The following is a 22,238-nucleotide window of genomic DNA, read 5'->3' on the forward strand; positions in this document are numbered from 1 at the left end:
CATTACGTCAACCAGGTCCTACTCAGTGCTCCTGGGGGTCAAGTGGGAACCTGGAAGCTGACCATCCTTCTAGTTGGTTCCCGGATGTGAGTTTCTGGCTACTTGGGACAACCTTGCCTTTCTGCCTCTGAGTTGGGAGCTGGGAGCTGGGTCACTAACTGTGACTCCAGCGAGCCATTCCCTCCCCATACATCTCAGCATCCCCACTTACAGAGAGAAGGGGACAGACAGTCTGGACGGCCTCTGAGGCAGGTTTCCGTCTCTTACTGTGTTCACGCCATCGGCCTGTCCCCGCACGACTGTAGAGTTCAGGGTCCCCTCTGATGGCACACAGAGGTGCTGCTCCTACTGGGACAGAGACCCGGGTCTGACCTACAGAAGGCATCCCCCCTCCTGCTGAAGCGACTCTGCCCGGGAAAGTGGCCATGACGCTACTGACAAGTCATTGATTCCCATCAGCCCCGAGCTACGGACATGACCGAAACCCGATTCCTGTCCTCAGAAGGTAGAGATGACTCCTTCCTCCATAAAGCCAGCTCTCCCACTGCCCTGCAGGTCGGCTGACTGATCGGTTCATTCACTCATTCACACAGCAGATAGAAGCCCCGCCCCTGATATTTTTGTTTCTGTGCTAAGTTCTGCAGATTTCAAGGTGAATGAGTCAGAGTCCAAGGGGAAGAGATGGATTTTTCCTTTTCTTTCTCTCTCCTTTTCTCTATCCCTCCAACCCCTTATTTCTTCATTTCTTTCTTTTTTCCTTTATCCAGCATGCATTATGGAGGGGCCACTACATGTCCCCTGGCACCTTGCGAAGTGCTAAGAATACAGGGATGAATCTAATACAGTCCCTGTCCTCTAGGAGCTCCTAGTCTAGAGGAGGAGACAGACACGTTGAGAAGGGACCACGTGGAAGCAAGAGTGTTGTGCGTTGTGCGTGGCTGGTGGGGACAACGCACCTTACCTGGTGGAGAGAGGTTGGGTCAGCCTCTCAGGGAGAAGAGATCTGGGCTGCATTTTGAAGAAGGAATGGACATCTTCCAGGCAGAATAGGACAGGGCTGAGCAGATGTTCCAAGTAGAGAGGGCAGCATGTCCTTGGCCTTGAAGGTATGGAGGGGCCCTGTTTGCTTTGGAAACTGTGGGCCCTTTGATGTGACTGAGGTGGACATTCAGCGGTAGGGGGGCGACGATGAGAGAGGAGTAGCGGGTGATGTCAGCCCAAGTCCCGCCTGAATACCTGCATTCTGGTCCACCATTTTCACTTGACACTGGACCCTCGTTTGAGCAAGCTCCGTACTCCAGTCCCTATGCATGGGACACCATTTTTTAGCACAAGTCTTTAAGACTTTTGTAACTTACATAATGATCATCTTTGGAGACCATCTGTGGAAACTTCTTGAAATCTGCCAGTCTATGAGGGGCAGTTCAAAGAGCAGAGGCTCTGCGGGGAGCCTAGATGACCCCGTCTGCTTCCTCCCACTCCCTCGGTCCTCCTTGAATACCTCATGTGCCCCCATGGTCCCCCCTGGGTCCTAGCCTTAGCTAGGTCTTAGCTCCACCTGTCGCTCACGTGTTATTCCACTTACACGTGTGTGATCATGAAAATGTACTTACCTTTTCAAATAGAGCGAGAGGGCTGCCTTTCTACTGACACCAGATCAGAGTGGCCTCCAAGGACAGCAAACCTATGTCCAAATGGCCGGGTGTCCCCTGCCTTCTACTCAAGTTTGTTTCTCCCCCACTGGCCAGAGATCTTACTAGGGGGAGCCATTGTCTTGGGGAAAATTCCGTAGCCTGGGAAGGCCAGCGGTGCAAAGAGGAAGCATGCGTGACTCTCACTACACAGTCAGGGCCGAGTCTCCACTTCCAAAGGCCTAATTTTTCCCTCCAGAGATAACACCCAACTTGCAGATTTGTTCTCAGGATTAAAAGAATGAACAGATTAAAAAGGTTTCACAGTTTTGGGAAAGATGGTCTAGACTACTTTTCCCTATTTCTCCCATTAAGTACAACTAAATGCTCTGAATAATGTATATAAATACATCCTAAGGCAGTAGCTGGAAGTCCAGGATGAGGCCTCTGAAACTTCTTTTGGCATCAAATAGCCCAGACTGGGACTTGAAGAAGCTAGCACGGACGCCAGTGGGCTCAAGACATAAACTTACAGATTCAGGAATCTAAGGACTGCCCAAACGTAGACTATGTCCCCTCTCACCACTCTTGTTAGACTTAGTGCTGGAAGTTCCAGCCATTGCAAGAAGACAAGAAAAGAAAAGGAAAGGAAGACACGCCAATTGGAAAGAGAAAAATAATACTGTCCTTATTTGCAGATGACATCATTGTTTATGTAGAAATACAAAAAGCAAAATAAAATGAAAACCCTCCTGGAACCAATAAAATGAATTGCCAGTTCAGCAATGTAGCAAGACACAAGGTCAATATACAGAAATTTGTTGTGTTTCAGTTTGCTTGCAATTAACGTATGGAAACCTAAATTTAAAATAGACCATTTTAATTGCTCAATGAAATGGAAATAGACATACACATTTAACAAAATATACACAGAACTTGTATGCTCAAAACTGCAAAATACTAGTCAAAGGAAACAGAGACCTATAGAAATGGAAGGATACACTTTTGTAAATTGGACTTTGTCCCCCATGAAGATAAGACAAATTTCTGAGCCTCAGGATCTGTGAATGTGACCCTATTTGGAAAAAGGGTTATTGCAGATGTCACCAAATTCAGATGATGCCATACTAGTGGTTCCTAGCCCAACATGACGTTCATATCTATTAGAAAAGGAAAAGACCAACAGATCTACAGGGAAAGCACCATTGACAACCAAGGTAGAGATTGGATTGATGTCAGGATCTGCTGGCCACCACCAGAGGCCAGGAGGAGGCAAGGAAGGATTCTACCCAAAGTCCCAGCGGGAGCTTTGAGACATGGCCTGCTAGGATCTTGGTTTGCAATTTGGGGCTTCTAGAAGTGTGAGAGAAGAAATTCTTTCTTTAAAAGTCACTCAGTTGGTTGGTGGTACTTTCTTACAACAGCCCTAGGAAATTAAAATATATACCATGTTCATGGATTGTAACATTCAATTCTCTTCAAAATTGCTATATAGGTTTAGTATGATTCCTATCAAAACCCCAGCAAGATTTGTTGTAGATAAATACAAAACTATCTAAAAGTTATATAAAAAAATCAAAGGAACTAGAATGGGGGGGAACCTACTTTTGAAAAGAATAAAATGAAAAAAAAAAAGAAAGTCTACTCAATTTCAAAGCTTCTTATATAGCTATAGTAAGTAATCAAGAGCAAAAAGAATATACAGATGGCAGATAAGCACATGAAAAGACATTCAGTATCATTAGCCATTAGGTAAATGCAAATTAAATGCATAATGAGATACCGCTACACTCTTATCAGAAGGGAAAAAAAAAAGGTGATGAAATTGAACCCTTGTTAGGATGCTGAGAAAATCAGTCAATTATGGCCTGCGGGTGCAAAGTGGCGCAGCCACTCTGGAGAACAATTTTTACATTTTCTTTAAACGCTAATCACATTATTACCGTACTATCCAGAAATTGCATTACTGGACTTTTGTTCCAGTCAAATAAAAACCCACGCGCTCATAAAACCTGTGCATAAACGTTTATAGCAATTTTGTCCACAATAACCAATAACAGGAAGCTACTTAGTGGGTAATGGTCCATTAGTGGGTGTGGTCCGTCTATGTCATAGAACACCACTGAGCAAGGGCAAAATGTCCCCAGAGGTGTCTGCTGGAGCCTCTGTGGCCTCTCTGGTGGGTTGCTCCAGCAATCCTCGATGTGCGGCTGCCTCCCTCCAGTCTCTACCTGTGTCTTCACCTGGCTTTGCCCTCCGTGTCTGTTCTTTCCTGTCTCTTCTGAGGGTTTTGTCATTGGATTTAATCCGGGCTGATCGCTTTTGGAGATCCTGACCTTAATTACATCTGCAAAGACCCTTTTCCTAAAAAGATTGGATTCTGAATTTGAGTGACCTGTCTCTGGGGGATGGGAACACCATTGTGTCCACTCCATTGTCCTCTTCAGTCTGCCTGCCAAGGCCCTCTGAGGATGCACACTGGCTTTGACCTTCATCCCTGGCCTGGGGCTGGTCTGCGGCAAGGAGAGGTAGCGCAGGTTCCAGCTGAGATGTGGGCCGAGACGCTGGAGGCTGGCTCCCGTGCTCTCTGGAGCCGTCGGGCCGTTGGTTCTTTCATAAACACCCGGGAGGAGAGGTGTTAGGATGAGGAGCGTACTCCGGGCACCTCTGCATGGGGCTTTCCAGAGTCAAAGCGGCTCAGGGCACATGACTGTCACCTGTGTGGTTTTCATTACGAGACAACCTTTCACTCTGGGGTCCAAGCGGTGTGCAGGAGCTTGATTCTGGATGCCATTCTTCCCACACTGGTGGAGCTAATGAAGCAGGTGGGACACTGGAGGGACCTGGTGACTGCAGAAAGGGCGGGAGTCGCCGAGGAAGCTGGGGTGGGGCCCCCTTTCTGCTTGGCTCACTCTTTCTGCCGTGTCTCTGCTTCCCTGCCTGATCCTGACCCCGCCCTCTTTCTTTCTGCAGGACCACATCCCTGTCCCTTACCAGCCAGACTCCAGCAGCAACCCCTCGTCCACGACGTCCTCCACGCCGTCCTCACCAGCACCCCCTCTCCCTCCCAGTGCCACGCCGCCTTCTCCCCTCCACCCGTCCCCGCAGTGCACAAGGCAGCAGAAGAACTTCAACCTGCCAGGTACCTCCATGCTCGGGAGATGTGCGCTGTGTAGCATTGGCGGGGCAGAGATGAAGGAGGGGGCTGGGTCCATGCCAAGGCCGTGATGGGCCGGTCCTTGCTTGAAGGCAATGGGTTGATGATCAGAGGGGACCAGGGAGGTACATAGATGATAGACCTTTGTCACACAGGGAAATTGTCATTTGTGACCTTATTTACTCTTTAGAGGAATCATGAAGTAGTATCAAGTCCATTTTAAAGATGAGGAAACTGAGGCACAGGAGGCCCAAGGACTCTCAGAGATGGTCTTTTGGTTAACAGCTTCCCCTAAGTTGCAGGGGGCCCCTCTGCTCTGGAACCAGTGGTTGTCTTAGGAGTTAAGTCAGTCCAAATGGACGGCATGATTCTTAGGGTCTGAGACACACCCACCGGAGCTGGGCTGCCTTCTCAGTCTTAACCCAGGCGCCAGGACACAGCTCCGAAGGAGCAGTCTGGAGTCCAGTGTTCAAGATCCATGCTCCTGCTGTGTGATCTCTGACTGCAGTTTTCTCACCTGTGAGAGAATGTGGTTAGACAAGGTGATCCAGAAGGTTCCGCCACCTCAAACACGGGCTGTTGACCAGGGTTAGACACTGGGTTCTGAAATGATGGTGGAATAACCATTCATGAGACATTGGTTTCTTGGACTCCTTTGTCATTAGAACTTAGAAAGGGACCTTTCTCCTTTTTTAGGTAGGCCAGACTAAGTCCAGTGCAAGTATCTCTGTGTATAAACTCAACCCAGTTCTAGGGCCACAAGAATGCTTCCGACTTAGCCATATTTGTGGCACCATGACTGACTTCAAGAGGGAGGCGGTGGGATGAAATCTGGCTTGGCCAGTTGGAACCAGAGTCCCAATCTGTGTTGTTCAATATGGCAGCCACTTCCCACCTATGGCTATTTGAATTTAAATGAATTAAAATTAAATATAATTAAAATCTTAATTCCTCAGTTGTCCTAGCCACAGTTCAAGTCTCAATAGCCATGTGTGGCTGGTGGCCGCCATATTGGATTATACCAGCACAGGAAGTTCCCTTGGACTGTGCTGGTCTAGTGGCGGATTTCCTCCTGAGTCAGTGAGCTTCATACAGGTAAAAAAAAAAAACCCTGGTCCTCGACCACATGTAATAACTCCAAACCGAACCAGCCATGAGTGAATGGGAGGTGAATCTCCATTCCCTACACCTGAGCAGAGCCCAGAACTGTTGTCCAGCCGAGGACAAGCTGAGAAAGTCACCTGCCCACGCTGCTTTGATTTGGGCTCTCTCCAGAGACACAGGGTATATTTTGAAGTCTTGCAACTCTGGGATTTTTGTGCTAAGTTCAAGTCCGAGGCAGCCTTACAGCCTGCTGGTGTGAGGGCCCCTCTCCTGGCAGCCAGCAAGGGCCACAGAGTGAGTCAGCGGCTGAATCATCGCAGTGAGCCACCGCAGGTCAGGCAGGCAGGACGCCCAGTGTTCTCAGGGGCTGAGGCTCCCCCCGCCAGCTCCCAGGGGTCCATGCCCACTTCTCTGCAGGGAGGTGAGTGGAGTAAAGAGCCTTCCACTTCCTGTGACCACCTGACTTGGGGACCCGGTCTGGGATGCTTTCCTCTAGCCGTGTTAATCCTGAGACATGGACTCAGGGCATTGACTCTGAAGGTATTTCCCTGAAATTGCTGCTGCTTGAGGACACATCAGGGTCTGGGAAAGAGCCCTTTTACAGCAGAATTGGCCATAATAGTATCCCAGCTCTTTTTATCCCTAAAAGAATCTGCTGAAGATCTGAAAAGATCTTCAGACAAGACCTAACTCGCCAGGAGGTGACCACTTAGCTCCCTGGCGAAGGCAAAGAAGAGTCCTTGACAGTTCGCTGTGCTGGCCAGCCATGACAGGTCAGGATGGGGTTCCAGGATGGGGTTCAGTTCTCTTTGGGAACTGGACTAAAGGATCATTAGGGGAAAAACACTTTAACATAGCAGTTAAGAGTGTGGGCTCTGGAACTGAGCAGCTTGGGTTTAAATCTCAGCCTTCCCACTTAAGATCTGCGTGCTGTTGTGTAAATGACTTGTCTCTCTGGGCCTCAGTTTCCTCATCTGTAAAATGGGCGTAATATTGGTAGTACCGTCCTCTTCGAATCACTGAAGGGCTAAACCTTAAGAGCTTAGTGGAATGGCAGTCTCATTAAAGATTCCCCCCAAATGCAAACTGCTTGCATTATTTATTAGATAAACACAAAAATAATAAAGATGACTACGGCTATCGTTTTTGGCATTTCTCATCTTAGTCACTCATGAATGTGGGCCTAGATGGGATTATAGAAAGAGAGATGAAATTCCTGTGTACTTTGGCGTTAGGAATAGGAATGGAACCAAACTTTTGGGGAAGATAATGTGATATTTTGTGTTCAAATTTCAAACATGTTCAGCACTGTCACTTCTTGAAATTTATATGAAGGGACACTTGCGCTCAAACCCGGGACTGTGTACGTGGGGACTTCATTGTCATAGTGAAAACTTGGTATCAACTCAAGAGTCAGTCAGGTGGGGACGAGTGGAGGATACGGTACTACATCTCATAACCCAGTATTCCGTGATTAAAATTAAAAAGTGCCGCACCCTGTATACGTTTCCTGACCTGGAAAGATCTCCATCATCTTGGGGGTTCTAGCAAGATCGGCCCAGCGTGGCGAGGACCTGGTTAGGCTCTGGATTGGAAGCCTCCGTTGATGGGGAATGGAGCTTTGAGTCTGGTTCTCTGCCAGGTGCTGAGTTTTCAAAGGCTAAAAGCTGGTGCGAGATGTAACAATGTCTCTGGCATCGATTCACCTAAACATTCTGGTCCAAAGGGGGCTTAGAGGTCAACAGCCATTTGCCTCGCCTGGTAACCCCAGGGCAGGTGAAGAAAGAGCTGCGAGATGGAAAGCCAGGGCCGGCCTCAGCCCAGCCTTGCTCTTCCCTCCTGGGTAGCGTTGGACAGGCACCCACTCTGTGGAGCCTCAGTTTCTCATCTGTCAAATGGGCCCACCATTCAGCATGGAAAGATGCACCAAGAGGCTCTGTGAGGGGTTGTCCTGGGGGCTTCTGAGATCAGGGTTCAGATGGCTTCTGTCGCGGGAGCTCCGGGCGCATCCTGATGCACGTGTGCACGCACGGTATTCTGGGAAGTGCGAAACTCCAGCATCTAGGAGGAGAGAGGGGGAGGCAGCTGTGCCTTTGGTGGGGACTGCTGGACGTCTGAGCTGTCACTTGGGGGCCACTCAGGTGGGTGCTTCCCCCTGGTCAGAGCGCTCTCCCGGCCACTGTCCGATTCCTCCTAGGCTCGTCACTCCGTGCCATGATCACGTTTATTTACTCCCTTGTTTATTGTCTGTCTCCTCCATCCAAATGTCAGCTCCCCGAGATCAGGAAATGTGACTGCTTCGCTCGCTGCCCGCCCCAAACCCAGCACATTGCCTGCTACCGCAGGCACTAATTAAATGCTGAGTGGATAAATTCATGACTTGAATTTCACCCACGGCCCAGGGCTGCATTTTTTTCTCTTCAAATTGTCTTCTTGACCCTCAGACTACACTGACTCATTCATCTCATTCACAGACACTTACTGAGCATCTACTATGTACCATCTACTATACCCGGCACCAGACACGGAAGGATAAACAAACCACGCGTGAGCCTGTATTACTTTCCCCTGGCCACGATCAACATTGAACACAAATATTTTTTAAAAAGTTACTTAAGGGGCTGGGGATCCAGCTCAGTGGGTAGAGGGCTTGTCTGTCAAGCACAAGGCCCTGGGTTCAATCCCCAGCACAGCAAAAAAACAAAATAAAACAAAAAAAAGTTATTTAAAGCAGCACAAATTGATTATCTTATGGTTCTGGAGGCCGGAAGTCCAGAACAGGTTTCACTTGGATGGAACCCAAGGTTTCAGCAGGGCCGGTCCATTATCAGCATCTCTGACTCCGACTTTCTGCCCTTCCTCTTATGAGGACCTTGTATTGACACTGGGCTTCCCTCGGGTGATTCAGGACAGTCTCCCTGCCTCAGGTTCCTAATCACATCTGCAAGTCCTTTCTGTCATAGCAGGTGATATCTTCACAGTGACCAGGGATTCAGGCACGGGCGTCTTTTGGGTGGTAGCATGGGTCAGTGGCTCGGCAGGAGAGACAGGTGTGTGTGAACCAACAGGTGTGGAAATCGCAGTATGAACGGTGGAAGGAGCTTCGAAAGGGCAGAGCTAAGCTCTGAGCGAATTCAAGGGCAGAACTCCTTCAGGTCGGAGGACAGAGGCTGCTGGGTCCTGAAGATTGGGCGCAGGGAGCACAGGGGCCCTGCTGCACAAAGGAGCCCAAGAGCGTCCCTGGGGCCCCTTTTGTGTGGTGTCCATTGGCCACAGGTCGGGTCCCCTCGGACATCCTTCCTCCTCTTCTGGTCACTCATCTGCTTTCCGTCAGCAGGAATGAGCTCTTCTGTGGCCCAGGGGAGGGTCAAGGCTGAGTTGGTCGAGGGCACGGAGGCATCTGCGGGGTGACCCCTTGCCTGCCCCAGCTCTTGAGTCTCCCCAAGAGCTCTTGCGGCCCACAGCCCAGCCCCTCCTTCTCAGAAGAACTTGGCTGCCAGTAAATCTGTTCTGCAGACGCAGAATGCTCCCAGCCCCGTCAGAGCGGAGGGGACGGAGGGAGAGATCAGCTAAGCCGCCAGAGAGGAGCTGGTCCTTCTTTAATCTTGGCCTCTTCTTGGCAAAATGGCTGTGTGCCCTGAGGATCCTAGGTTATGTAACAGGAAAAATAAGTCCCCGGAGTCATGCAGGGCTTTTTCTTTGGGAGTTCTGCTCTGGAACTCAGAGTGAGTTGTTTGCTCCTCTGGACACCCCGTTTTCCAGAGTCACAATGCCTCCACCTGGACTCGAGCTCTCTAAAGCCATCTGCAAATGGCCTAAGCGGGAAGTCACTGCTGTTTTATCTGTGATCAAAGGGGCGATGCCTTCAACAAGTGGGGGTTGCACAGCGTGTGTGCACAGAGTTTGGGATCCTGAGACGCTGGGATTTACTCTCTGTCCTGAAGGCGCTTGTGAATCAATTCCAACCTCTCGGGTGTTTAATTTGCTTTCCCGATCCAAAGGACTGAGCGCTCGAAGCTCTCTGGTTCTCTTTAGATCACGCTCGGCCGTGAGTTCAGTTCACTCTCTCAATGCAACTAATCCGTGCGTCCCTCGGGATCCTGGGGTTCCGGGGCCCTCTTGAATATCAAGATGCATGGATGCTCCAGTGTCGTGTGTCAAATGGCCCAGCATCTGCCAAGAACCTGCATGCCTTCTCTCATACTTTAAATGACTTCTAGAGGACGCATCATGCCTGATACAGCGCAGATGCCCTGGAAATAGTTATTCTCCTATGTTGTTTAGGGAATAATGACAAGAAGAAAAAAGTCTGTACGTGTTCACCACAGATGCCGTGCGTTTTCAAATATTTCCAATCCTGGGTCGGTGGCATCTTGACATGGAACCTCTGGATCAGGGAGGGGCTGACTGTCCCGCGGTGACGCTGATCCCAGCCTTACGCCGAAAGGACCGTTGCTGACTCCGTTTTGCCGCAGGATGCTGCAGCTTGCAGAGGCTGGCTCTGGCTGTTGCAAGGAACCAAAAGCAGAGGCAGGATTCCCTGCCGCAGGATCGGCGTGTCCACTCCCGACTCGGAACACTGTGCCAACACTTCACGAGCCAGCTCAGAGGAGCAACCCGTCCCCAGATGTCATCAACCTGGATTCGGCCATTCAGACTCATATCTAACCCCATCTCTGTCCGTGAGGGCATCCAAAACTGTGTGATGTGCTCCCTACCCCCAGACACTGCACCCCAAAGAGATGAGAGGCACATTAGAAACCTCCCAGTGTCTGAGCCCTCTGACCTCTGGTGAGTGGACAGAAGCAAACTGAGAATCAGCAGCGAAGTCTAGGCAATTCCTGGTACATAGCCATTTCCTAAATCCAGGCGTTCGTTTATGCTTGTGTTAAGCAGAATAATGCCCCTCTCAAAAGAAGAAACAAAACTGCCCACGTCCTAATCCGGCATCTGTGAATCTGCTACTCGACATGGCAAAACGGATCTTGGCAGAAGTGATTAAGTTACGGATCTCAAGATGTCAGATTATCCTGGTGGCCCGAAATGTAATCACAGCGATCCTTCTAATAGGGAGGCTTGAAGGTCAGAGGCAGTAGAAAGTGAGGTCAGACAGAAGCAGAGAGAGATGATGAGCGAGCGAGTCAACCTCAGGCAACTGGAGAACCGGGGCAGATTCTCCAGGGGACCCAGAAAGAACCGCGCCCTCCATCTTAGCCCTTTAAGACACGTCAGCCTTCTGACCTCCAGCCACGCATTTGAGTTGTTTGGATCCACTAGTCTGTAGTAGTTGATGACAGCAGCAATAAAGAAAAGGAATTTGAGGCTCAGAGTAGAAACTTTGGAAAACACAGGAAAAGTGTAATTTTTTTTTTTTTTTTTTCAAAAAGTCACTTTCGTCACTCTGCCAAAAGGGCAAGAATTAATATTTTGGGTTATGACTTTGCAGACTTTGTATATGTGTTCATGATTATGCATTTAACAAAAAATGGCTTTGTGTTCAGGGTGACCATCCGGGCTGGAGCCGTCTGGTTTTCGGGGTGTGAGTGAACGGGCAGATGGGCCTGGGAGCTTAGAGCTCGGCTGCCTAATCGCCTGTGGTTCGGGGTGTCTGCAGAGACCTGGGAACACTCGGGGGGACGGACGTGGAGGCCGTGGGAGCCCAGCCGGGTACCTGGAGGGACTCGCTCACGGCGGTGCTCTCTCCCTCTCTCTCTCTCGCTCTCTCTCTCTCACAAGCTTCTCACTACTACAAGTACAAGCAGCAGTTCATCTTCCCAGGTGAGTCTCATGTTCGCTGAGCCACTCGGGTGGGGCAAGGGAAATGGCCTTGGGAGGGTCCCCACACCCCAGGACGACGGCTGCGTGTGGAAATGCTCAAAGTAAGCGTGGGAGGTCTCCAGGGAATTGTGGGACCAACGAGGTCCCAAGCCCGATGAAAGCCCAAGAGGGTGGTCTGCTGTGGGCACGCAGGCCCGGATGAAGAGGGGTCCACAGCCACGTGGCGGGGAAGAGATGGTCAGAGAGGTGAAACCAAGTGGCCTCGTGGTCCCACAGAGAACTCAGGAGTGAGGGGGATTCAGATGACCAGATCCAAGACCTCAGCAGTGCAGGGAGTCATCTAGAACACTGGTCCTCTCAGCACGCAAAGCCCAGGTTGTCGAGGAAGGGAAAAGGGGACCGGCCAACCCTGGGGCCCACGATGTGGTGGGGTGTTATCAGCCGCTGCGTCTCCCGGGAATCAGGCCTCGGGGGTGGGTTTGTTGTCCGCATTCGGTTTCTGACCTTGGATCTCACTCTCAGATGTAGTGCCGGTGCCAGAGACGCCAACCCGGGCTCCCCAGGTCATCCTGCATCCGGTGACTTCGAATCCAATGTAAGTGGGGCAGAGACCACTTTCCTCTGCTCTCTGCTTTGAAATCTGGGCCTTCGGTCTGCTCTGGTCCTCTGTCTCCTTCCTTTCTCTTCCTGGAATAGATGGGGGTGGGGAACAGGGACACATGGCAGGATCGGGCAGAGAGAAGGAAGGAGCGTGGCCACACAGGCTGAGACGGAGGAGAGGAGAGCCAGAGCAGCCCCCAGGAGCCAGCTCTGCCTGGCAAGTACGTCTCCCAGCCCGTCTCCTCAGGACCCCCGGGACCCACTTCCTGCGGATAGAAAGAACTTTCCCAAGGCAATAGCTGGAACTTAATGAAATGGCACTTAATCTATATCACCGTCCTCCCCTTTAAAAAGTGTCACTTAGATTGATACTGGGGATCGGGGATCAGTAAGCTGTGACCCATGAGACAAATCCAACCTGGTGCCTGCTTTTGTAAATAAAGTTTTATCGGAACCTCGCCAGGTCACGTTCATTGGCAGTGTGTTTCCGACAGCTGCTTTCTCAGCCCAGAGGCAGGGTTGAGTCCTTGTAAAGAAACAACCCAGGGGCTGGGGAGCTAGCTCAGTCGGTAGAGTGCTTGCCTTGCAAGCACAAAGGCCCTGGGTTCAATCCCCAGCACCCCCAAAAAAAAAAAAAAAGAAACAACCCGTTCGGCTCTCTGGCCCTTTGCAGAAAACACTTACCCACCTCTGGTTTATGCCCCTAGAGAAATAGCATAAACTAATTCTGGAAAATTTGGTCTACCTTGTAAAAAAGGAAAGGGAAAATAACCATTTGCAGACCCGCCCGCCATTAGAACATCTACAGTCATTATCATGATCCACGAGAAACGCGAATACCATCCTGTCAGTTAGCTTTCCTGCTGTGACATGACATTTTCCATATTGTTCTAGACTCTTCCACCCGTGTCGTCTCCATTTCCATTTCCCTCTTGCTGGATTTTCATGCCTCCCCTGAACAACACTGCGGGGAACATCCTCGTGTGCAGCTCCGTAGGAGGCAGACCCTCTCCGCAGGAGGTCTCTTGCTTGCGCAGCCAGAGCAAACCCACCTTCCTTCGTTTCTTTGGTTGTGGCTGAAGCCGGAGGGTCTTAGGATTCGGCCAGTTTTCCAACACACTTTTTTGCCTACTTGGTTTTCCTTCTGGCTCCTCTAACTGCTCCATCCATTTTGACCCATGTTAGGACTTTGTTAAAGAACCAAATGATACGTCTCTGAAATCAAAGGAGCAGCAATTTGCCGGGGGATGTTGTGCTGACACCTAACTCTGGGTCGTTTCTCTGCTGCATATAAACCAACTCCACAGTCTGCGCCAGATGCACTCCGGGTTACTAACTGACAGCTGGGGCGTGCGCGTGGCAAGCAGTTAGTCGCTCCTGCGATCTGCTTCAAGTGCATTGCGTGGGGCGGCTTGCTCCTCCCAGAGGGGGCTGCTGGAGTCACGGCAGAACTTAATGCACAAGGAAGAGTGCTTCCAGACGTGGGGAGGGACCCCACCGCCTTGTCCCACCCTGAGCGTGGAGTTCCTAGCAGGCCAGCTGTCACTGCGCAGCTTCCCAAGGCCTTCCCGGGCGGGCTGTGCTCTGAATAACTGGATCGCACGCACCCCTTCGCAACGCCCTTGCTTCCCCTTCTTTTAGAGCTCCTGGTTCTTGCTACTCCCTCCTGCCGGGACCCCTTCCAGGAAGTGGGTTGACAGTCTGCACGCCCAGCAGCTTCCTGGAACCTGAGGGTCCAGACTGGGCCCCCCCCCACACACACACAGAGCGAGAGGTGGGCAGGGGGCATCTGCTCAGCGTCTGCTGGAGGACCAGGGAGGGGCGAGGGCTTGGTTGCAGTTGCCTTGTCCTCCCCAGCCAGCTCTCCCGGGCCTTCCGTAACCCAGCTGCTGCCCCTGCTGCGCTCCAGGAGCACACCCCCCCCACCCCCGGACTCTGCAGAGATGCCCCGGTGCCCGCTGTGCCCCCGTCCCTTCATGCACCTAACCTGCTCCGCGGCCCCCACGCCCGGTACACACCCACCCACTTAGGCCATCAGCTCGCGGCACCTCCCCAACCCCAGCAAGTCCCCCCGGCTCACACGCACACAGGACAGCTCCTGCACAGAGCTCCCCTGTCCCCACGTACGCACGACCCACACCACCCACACTGCAGCCCCAGAGCCAGCACGGCCCACACCTAGAATCCAGAGGCCGCTCCTGAGCTTAGGATGCCCCTCTCTCTCTCTCTCTCTCTCTCTCTCTCTCTCTCTCTCATACACACACACACACACATACACCCGCGTCTCCCTGTCCACAGCAACAGTCTCCTTCCTTCCACACACACCGATTCTGTGTGATGGGCAAGGTCCCACGCAAACACCATGAAATTTCAAACACTTGCAGCAGTTCTCTCTCCTGGGGCTTTCCCCCACACTCCGTTTACTCAGCTCACACCCAGCTCTGGGCCCTTGTTACTTTTAGCCTCTCTGCACATTCGCGACACTCTTGCCTCGGGGTTTTCCTTCAAGTCAGGGGCCAGCCATGCCCATCCCACCCCTCTAAGGACCTGGTGCTGTTCCTGGCCCAGAATTCAAGTTGGATGAATGAATGAATGAGCAGGGGAACAAATGAACAGAAAGATCTTTCCAGAAGATTCTAGATTTGAGTGAACCTTAGAAATCAGACTCAGTCTTTCCTAGCAGACAGGTCGGCCTCTGAGATATCTTCTCCCCAGGCCATTTAGGACATCTTATAAAGAAACTGATAGACTACTTGAAATGAAAGCAATAAAGAAAAATGAGCCCTGAGCAGCCCGGAAAATCTATTTAAAATAATGTCCCAATGCGCTGCTTTTTTGTGGCTCGGCTCTGGATTCTTTCAGAACCAAGCATTGAATTGAAAGGTGAGATAAAGGCTTGGTCGCGAGGACTTCCCTTCTTGGGACGCTTCCTACATGGCTCGCTTCAATGCACGGGCTTACCTCCCTTTTCACCTCAGGGTCACATTTCTTTTTCTTTCTTTCAAGCTTGGAAGGAAATCCATTACTTCAAATTGAAGTGGAGCCAACCTCGGAGGTGAGAATCCGGGAGCAGCTTTTCCCAGGAGCTGCCTAGACCGTGGCAAAGCCGACCTGTGTCTTGGATGATGCAGAGGGCTCGGGGCCGGGGGAGGCGAGGGTGCGGTGGCCGTTTGATGGATGTTCCAACTCCAGGACAGTTACTGGGTGGCGGCCCCTCCCGGCACCGAGCCTAGGGGGCCGTTGTCTGGTGAGCACAATGCAGAAGGCGGAAGCTGGCGTGAGATCTGCATTCTTAGTGGAAAAATTAGCTCAGGACAGGGTGGATACCAAGGGGATGTGCCCCGCTGCCTTCCAGAGAATACGTGGGGGTACTGGGCTCGGCAGGACGTTGGAATGTTCTGGGGCTCCTTTCCACCTGCCCAAGCCTCCGAAGGAATAAATGAAGCGTCCCTGGTGAGAACTGTGGAATTCCGTCCCCTCTGCTAGCGTATCCCGAACTTGAAGGAGGAGAAGCAGGGTTTCCAGGGAAAATCAGGTCCTTTTGGAGAACCCCTGTGGTCACTGGGAGGTGGTCACAGGAGAAGACGCATTACCTGTGCTGATTCTCCTGAGGGGACCGAGGGGACACCTTCTCAGGTATTGGGGGTCAGGCAGCTCTGTACCCAGTTAAGAGGCCTTCTTCCCAGGTTCTCTTTTGAGGTTCCTGGGCTCCTGGAAATCCTCACTGGCTTGGACACAGTCCCATATTCCAGCTAAAGAATCCGAGAGTCAAGGTGTCCCCAAGCCCCAGACACCCTGAAAAGCAGCTGGGTCCCGAGACCTTGAGTGGTTAGCTTTGGCGATGGTCACGTCTGAGCATGCTCACCACGTTGGCGTGCCAGGTAAAAACGCAGACACCTGGTCCTGGCCTGCTGATGTCTGGACTCAGTCGATCTGGACGGGGCCCAGGAACCTGTATTTTCTCAGGGCTCCAGGCTGGTCTTTGATACGGGTGGTCAGGTCTGTGCAAAGAACCTAACAGCTCTTCCTCTTATCAAAACCTTCCCAGCACCCCCCAGGGCAGATTTTATTACTTCCACTTCCTAAGGAGGAAAGGAAGGCCCAGAAAAGTGAGGCAACTTGCCCAAGGCCACACAGAGGCCAGCAGCCAGCTCACTTGGTCTGACTATTAAACTCGGTCTATTAAGGGCACACACTCCGGGCTCCTCCCTGTCTGGCTGCTTCGGGAGCCTCAGGCCTCTGACCTGTAGCTCTGACCTCTCACAGTTTCTGAATCATCAAGTCCAAGTTCCCCGGGAGGAGCCAAAGACCCTATTGATGATTTTCACGTGTTGTAAGGTGACACATGGGGCACCCGTGTTTTATTTAGTCTGTCCTCCTTATCTCAGGCACACAAACAGTCAGCCAGGGGAAATGGGGAAGGAATCCTGACCTAGTCCTCTGTGCCCGGCTGTGTGACCCGGAGCAAGGCATCTCCCGGGGCGACAGACCTCAGTTTGGCCGGGACCCAGGCGTGTCCTGAGATGTGTCACTTTCAGTGCTAAAACCACAGAGGTCTCAGCAGACTGGAATGGGTGGTCCCCTTAGCACTTCCCCCCTCCGCGTCCGCCCCACCCAGCACAAGAGTGGGACCCTCGTGGTCTCCCTCTGGGGACAGTCCTTGTCGTCCGATTCTGGACCTAAGCCACCTGGGGGAGCGGAGGTTGGTCTGCACCAGCCACGTGGAGACGCTGTGTGTCCAGACACCACGGGACCCCGGGGAAAGGTGGGGCGGTGGCAGCCACGGCTCTGACCCTCTCCCCCTCCCGCCCCAGAACGAGGAGGGCCACGATGAGGCCGAGGAGTCGGAGGACGACTTCGAGGAGATGAACCTGTCCCTCCTCTCGGCCCGGAGCTTCCCCCGCAAGGCCAGCCAGACCAGCATCTTCCTGCAGGAGTGGGACATCCCCTTCGAGCAGCTGGAGGTCGGCGAGCTCATCGGGAAGGGCCGCTTCGGGCAGGTGTACCACGGCCGCTGGCACGGCGAGGTGGCCATCCGGCTGATCGACATCGAGAGGGACAACGAGGACCAGCTCAAGGCCTTCAAGCGGGAGGTGATGGCCTACAGGCAGACGCGGCACGAGAACGTGGTGCTGTTCATGGGCGCCTGCATGAGCCCCCCGCACCTGGCCATCATCACCAGGTCAGTCCGCCCGGGCGCCTGCGGCCGTTCCGCCAAGCCCCGCGTCGCTGCGAGGCGCGGTTCCGGTTAATCCATCTGGCTGATGGGCTGTGTCCAGGGGTGCCGAGCACAGATCCCTGAGGATCTTGCGAGTTCCCGGGAGACACGTCTGAGGCTGGGTGCTTGGACACAGCCGGGTTTTGGAGAGAGCGCTGGGTGGGGAGTCAGGGAATCTGGGGCTGATCCCCTTGCGCTCTAGGCTTCTGTGTCAGGGATCTCTGAGGCCGGCTTTCTCCGTGTGGAAGGTGGGTGGGTCACCCCGAACCAGGAATGGGCCAACTTCTTCTGCAAAGTGGCCCATCGTGAATACTTGGGGCTTTGCATGCATACAGTTTCTACAGCAGTTATTTAGCGCTGCCGTTCTGTTGAGCAAAAGCCACCGAAGACGTGTGAAGGAATTTGCATGGGCTGTGTTCCAATAAAACTTTGTTAACAAAACCAGGTGGTGGGCCAGGTTTGGCCCAGGGGCCATAGTTCCTGATCTCCAAACCAAGGCTCTGATGGCTGTCATTCCGGCTTCCGTTGACATCACAGAGTAGATTTCTGGTCTTTAACATCACCGTTATGAATTTCCAGGATGTGTGGTCTGTGGCCGTCCAGAGAAGTAGTTAATAGGAATTAGTATTAACAGAATGTCAGATGACAGGGACTTTCTTGGACTCTCTCTCTCCCTCTCCTCACTTGCTGATGTGAAAAAAAGATCAGCTTTGGTTTCCGGTGAACAGTTGTGAAACACTCCTTGGGTGTGTTTTCGAGCTTTGGCATTCGTTCCTGATTACATGAGACCTGGTGACCGTAGTGGTGTTCTTGGTATGGCCTGGGATGCCCCAGGAGCCCACCCCTTCCCTTCCTCATCTCAGGCCGTGAGACCCCCCGTCTACGTCTCTCACCTTGGGAGGCGTGCTAGCAGGATGTGGGCTCAGAGAGGAGCTGGTGTGTCTTTGCCGGGCTCCCCTGAGAGACCAAACCCACCTGAGTCCAGTTAGAAGGCCGTGGGGACTGGCCGAAGGTGCGTTATCCTCTGTCGCTGTTGATTGTGCAGGCGGTGGATTGCCCAGAGCCCGGGGACAGCGTGGTAAGCACTGTGGGGACCGAAGATCCTTCCACCTTCCTTCAACCGGGCAGCAATGGTGGCCATCAGCCCTGCCAGGACAGAAGTGACTGCAGTCCTCAGTCAGGGCCGAGCCCTTCCGCTTAGGCCGTGTAAGCTCAGTCACCTGGTGCTCAGTGACAAACTATCCCACAACCCAGTGGCTTCCGGATCCTGTGCACCGTCTGGACTGAACCAGGCTCAGTGACTAGACTCTTGTAGGCGGCTGTGGTCAGCCGGCAGGTGGGCGGAGGCCTGATCCATCCCGGATGCCCTCGCACATCTGTCCACCGGATGACCATCAGCGGGCGCCTCCATCCTGTTGCACGTGGCCTCTGGTCCCCAGCTGCCTGGTTCACGTCCACCCCGGTGGTGACCTCAAGTTCCTAAGTGCAGCAAGAGGTCAAGGCCTAACACACGCGTTTGACCGCGCCTCTGCTTGGGACGCCTTCGCCAGCGTCCACGGACCGAAGCAACCCATGCGGTCACCAGATTCGAGGCGCAGAGAGACAGACTGGACCTCTGAAGGGTCGGAGCTGCGGGGACGACTTGTGGCCATGTGTGCCGTCGTTGGCAGCAGGACGCTGGGCTCCCTTCTCCTCTTTTCTCCAGGAGGTATCCTCTCCTCTCAGCGGAAGGCAGGGGCCTCTTGCCCAGGGGACAAAAATCTGGCTGGAGGGTGGTTTCGCCCCTGCCCTGGGCTTCTTCCCGCTTTCAGTCACCCCCTTTCCCTCTGGTCAGCTCCTCCTCTTCTGACCTGTTAACCCGACTCTGTTTATTTATTTATTTTTGGTATTGGGAACTGAACCCAGGGGCACTTAACCACTGAGCCACCTCCCCAGACCTTTTTTTGTATTTTATTTAGAGACAGAGTCTCACTGAGTTGCTTAGGGCCTCACTAACTTGCTGACTTCAAACTTGCGATCCTCCTGCCTCAGCCTCCCGAGCTACTGGGATGAGAGTCAGGTGCCACCCACCTGGCCCTGCATGTTTTTCCTACCCCCGTATCAGAAACTCGTGTCCTCTCCTCTTCGATCCTTCGAAGGACCTCCTGTCTGCCTCTTTCACCTTTTCGGGATTGTCCGTGGAGACCTGTTACCCGGGCCTCTCCGCCTGTCTCCCTCACCCCCTTCCCAGAGGCTGGCTTGTTGGGAGCCGATGGGCCCAGTTAGCAGCCACCCTTGAAAATTGAGTGGTCCTTATGAAACTGCGTGGCTCCCCCGCAAGCCAGCTGCATCGGCGGCCCCTCTTCTATTATGTACAAAACCCTGAGCCCCCTCCCCAAGCACCATAACTACCTACGGATTTCACAAATAGCCCAGCCTCTTCCTGGCACCAAGATAAAGACTCCGCAGCTTTGGGACGTGTAATTGGTCTCTGAAGTGTTTTGCTGTTTTGTGCGAGGATGCCAGACCCGAAGAAGTGGTGTTTATTCCACATCATTGTGTTGTGTATATATTTATCTCTGGGAGGGGGTTCCGCATGCCCCCCTCTCTGGTCCAGCGCTGTCCACTTGCTGACCCTCCAGAATTCTTATCTGAATATTCAATTGGAAACTAAATATTTGAGTAATTGGATTAATCACTTGCGTTCTCATGATGAACTGGCAGAGATCGATAGTTGGGCACTAGCCAACCGGCTGGAATAATTCTGGTTTTATTTTACAGAGAGCATAAAACCAGATAATTACCTGGCATATTCTGGATAAATTCACAATAGCATATTCCAGCCAATTACTTGGTAATTATCATCAAAGTTAACGAGTATTTCTAAGATTAGCGTCCTTGTAATGCAATATGTATAACTCTCGGGGATGAGTAACAACCAGCTAGTTACCCAAGCGCTTTATCCACAAATACAATTAGCATCAGGATGACTAAATTATTTCACGATTGGGTCATTATGGAATTATTGCCGCGCTATCGACCGTCTGTGCAATTGCTCCTGTTGAAAACTGCAAATGGGATGGGAAAGCGAATGATGGAGGAGTTGAATGAGCGCCTCCCTCACCCTTCCGCCCAGCTGGAGCGGGGTTCTCTCTGAACCTCAGTTTCCTCATCTGGAAAATGAGTCGGTGGAAGCGGACGTCCGTTGTGGGGGTGTTGGTCCCAACTCTGACAGAGTTGGTGGCTTCTCTGAGGATGCACCGCAGGGAGCCGCTCCTGCCCTGCTTCCCAGAGGGTGGGCTCTCTGGACCTCAGGCCCTGCAGCTGCCAGCGGGCACGGCCCTTCAAACTGTGTGCGCCTGGGACCCGCCGAGTTCCATTCCCAGCAAACTACCAGAGGCCCAATAAATCCGTGCAGCCTTTTGAACCCAGCCGCACCCGGGTTGCCGCTGAGCGGGGCTCTGGGAGGGAGAACCAGGCCCTTCTTCCCAAGGAGGCTGATCACACAGGAAACGGACCCCTTGTTAGCGTCTGCTCTAGTCCTCGGGGATAGAAGATGGAGAACCGTGGGCGCGACAAAGACCGACTCCTTCACCTGCTCCCTTTTCTGCGAAGCGACAGAGGCCTGGCCCAGCCTCTCTGTGGAAGTCCTTTCCCTGGTTGAGAAGAGGGAAGAACACAGAGCGCCAGCAAGCAGAGCGGGAAAGCAGCCGCTTCCACCCGCTTCAGCCACCCCGGTGCTTTGTCACGTGCTCCTGCCGATCCCTGTGCCCATTTTGCAGACAGGAACACTGAGGCCAGACCAGCAACAGGAACCCTGGCCCAGTCCAAGGAATAGGTAACTGGCAGAACCTGGAACTGGGCAGAGGTGCCTCTGAAGGCTGGTCTAGTGTGTTCAGTCTGCTGTGGCTCCTGAGCCAGGCAGTAGAAATGTTGTGGTAAGTGCCATGAAGGCCACAACCAGGGTGGTGGATGGGTCAGAGCAACAGGAGGGTTCCCTTGAAGAGGGCTCAGGGGAAGTGTCTCAGGGCGGGATGTGGTGGGTAACATTTGAGCCACACCAAAGGCAGAGAAAGGGTCACCCAGGTGGGGCTATGGCAGGTGCAAAGGTCCTGAGGCCGTCATATTGAAGACCAGAAGGAAGCAAGTGGGCCAGGAGGGGAGGGACGTAGGAAAAGGCCCACAGAGGCCGGATGATTGTGGGGCCTCAAAAACCCAGGAAGAGGGTGTGGAGTTTATTATGCTCTCTCCCACAAAAAAAAAAAATATATATATATATATATATATATATATATTTTGTGCCTTCCAGAGCAAGGTTTTTCTTAAGAGCCACGCTCACTGCTCAGAACTTTCCTGCCGGCCTGGCTTCTGCCTCCTCTTATGCTGGGCCTGTTGGTTCAGAGCGCAAACACTCCCTGGCTGCAGAGAGGCGAGAGCATCCAGGAAACCCTGCCCTGAAGGGCACAGGCCGGGCCGAGAAAGGAGCGTGAGGCCCTCGGCTGGTTCGGCTTGTGGCCCCAGGGGGGCTTCCGGTTCTGCCGCACCTGGGAGCGCCCTGAACGCCATCAGGAACCTTCCCAGGCAGGGTAGGAGGGCGCGAGGTCTTCGGGGCTTGGTGTCAGCACCCCATTTTGATAGTGAGGCTTCTCCTCTGCGCCCCAGGGGGATAAAAAAAAAAAAAAAAAGAGGAAGGAAGGACGGGGCCTCCCCAGACCCCCGGGAAGAGTTTTGAAAATGGCTCATCCCTCCCTGGCTGGGCTGCAGCGTCTGA

General features: G+C 52.7%; 1 protein-coding gene across 1 annotated transcript in view; it reads left to right on the forward strand.

Annotated features, from left to right (window-relative positions):
• Positions 1–22,238, forward strand: part of Ksr2 (kinase suppressor of ras 2) — a 371,336-nt gene that overhangs the window by 304,152 nt on the left and 44,946 nt on the right. Inside the window, 5 exon segments of the mRNA XM_047562072.1 lie at positions 4,605–4,773; positions 11,629–11,670; positions 12,193–12,265; positions 15,277–15,325; positions 17,085–17,452. Coding sequence (XP_047418028.1) covers positions 4,605–4,773; positions 11,629–11,670; positions 12,193–12,265; positions 15,277–15,325; positions 17,085–17,452 — 701 coding nt within the window.

Source organism: Sciurus carolinensis, chromosome 8, assembly GCF_902686445.1.
Source record: "Sciurus carolinensis chromosome 8, mSciCar1.2, whole genome shotgun sequence".
NCBI lineage: Eukaryota > Metazoa > Chordata > Mammalia > Rodentia > Sciuridae > Sciurus > Sciurus carolinensis.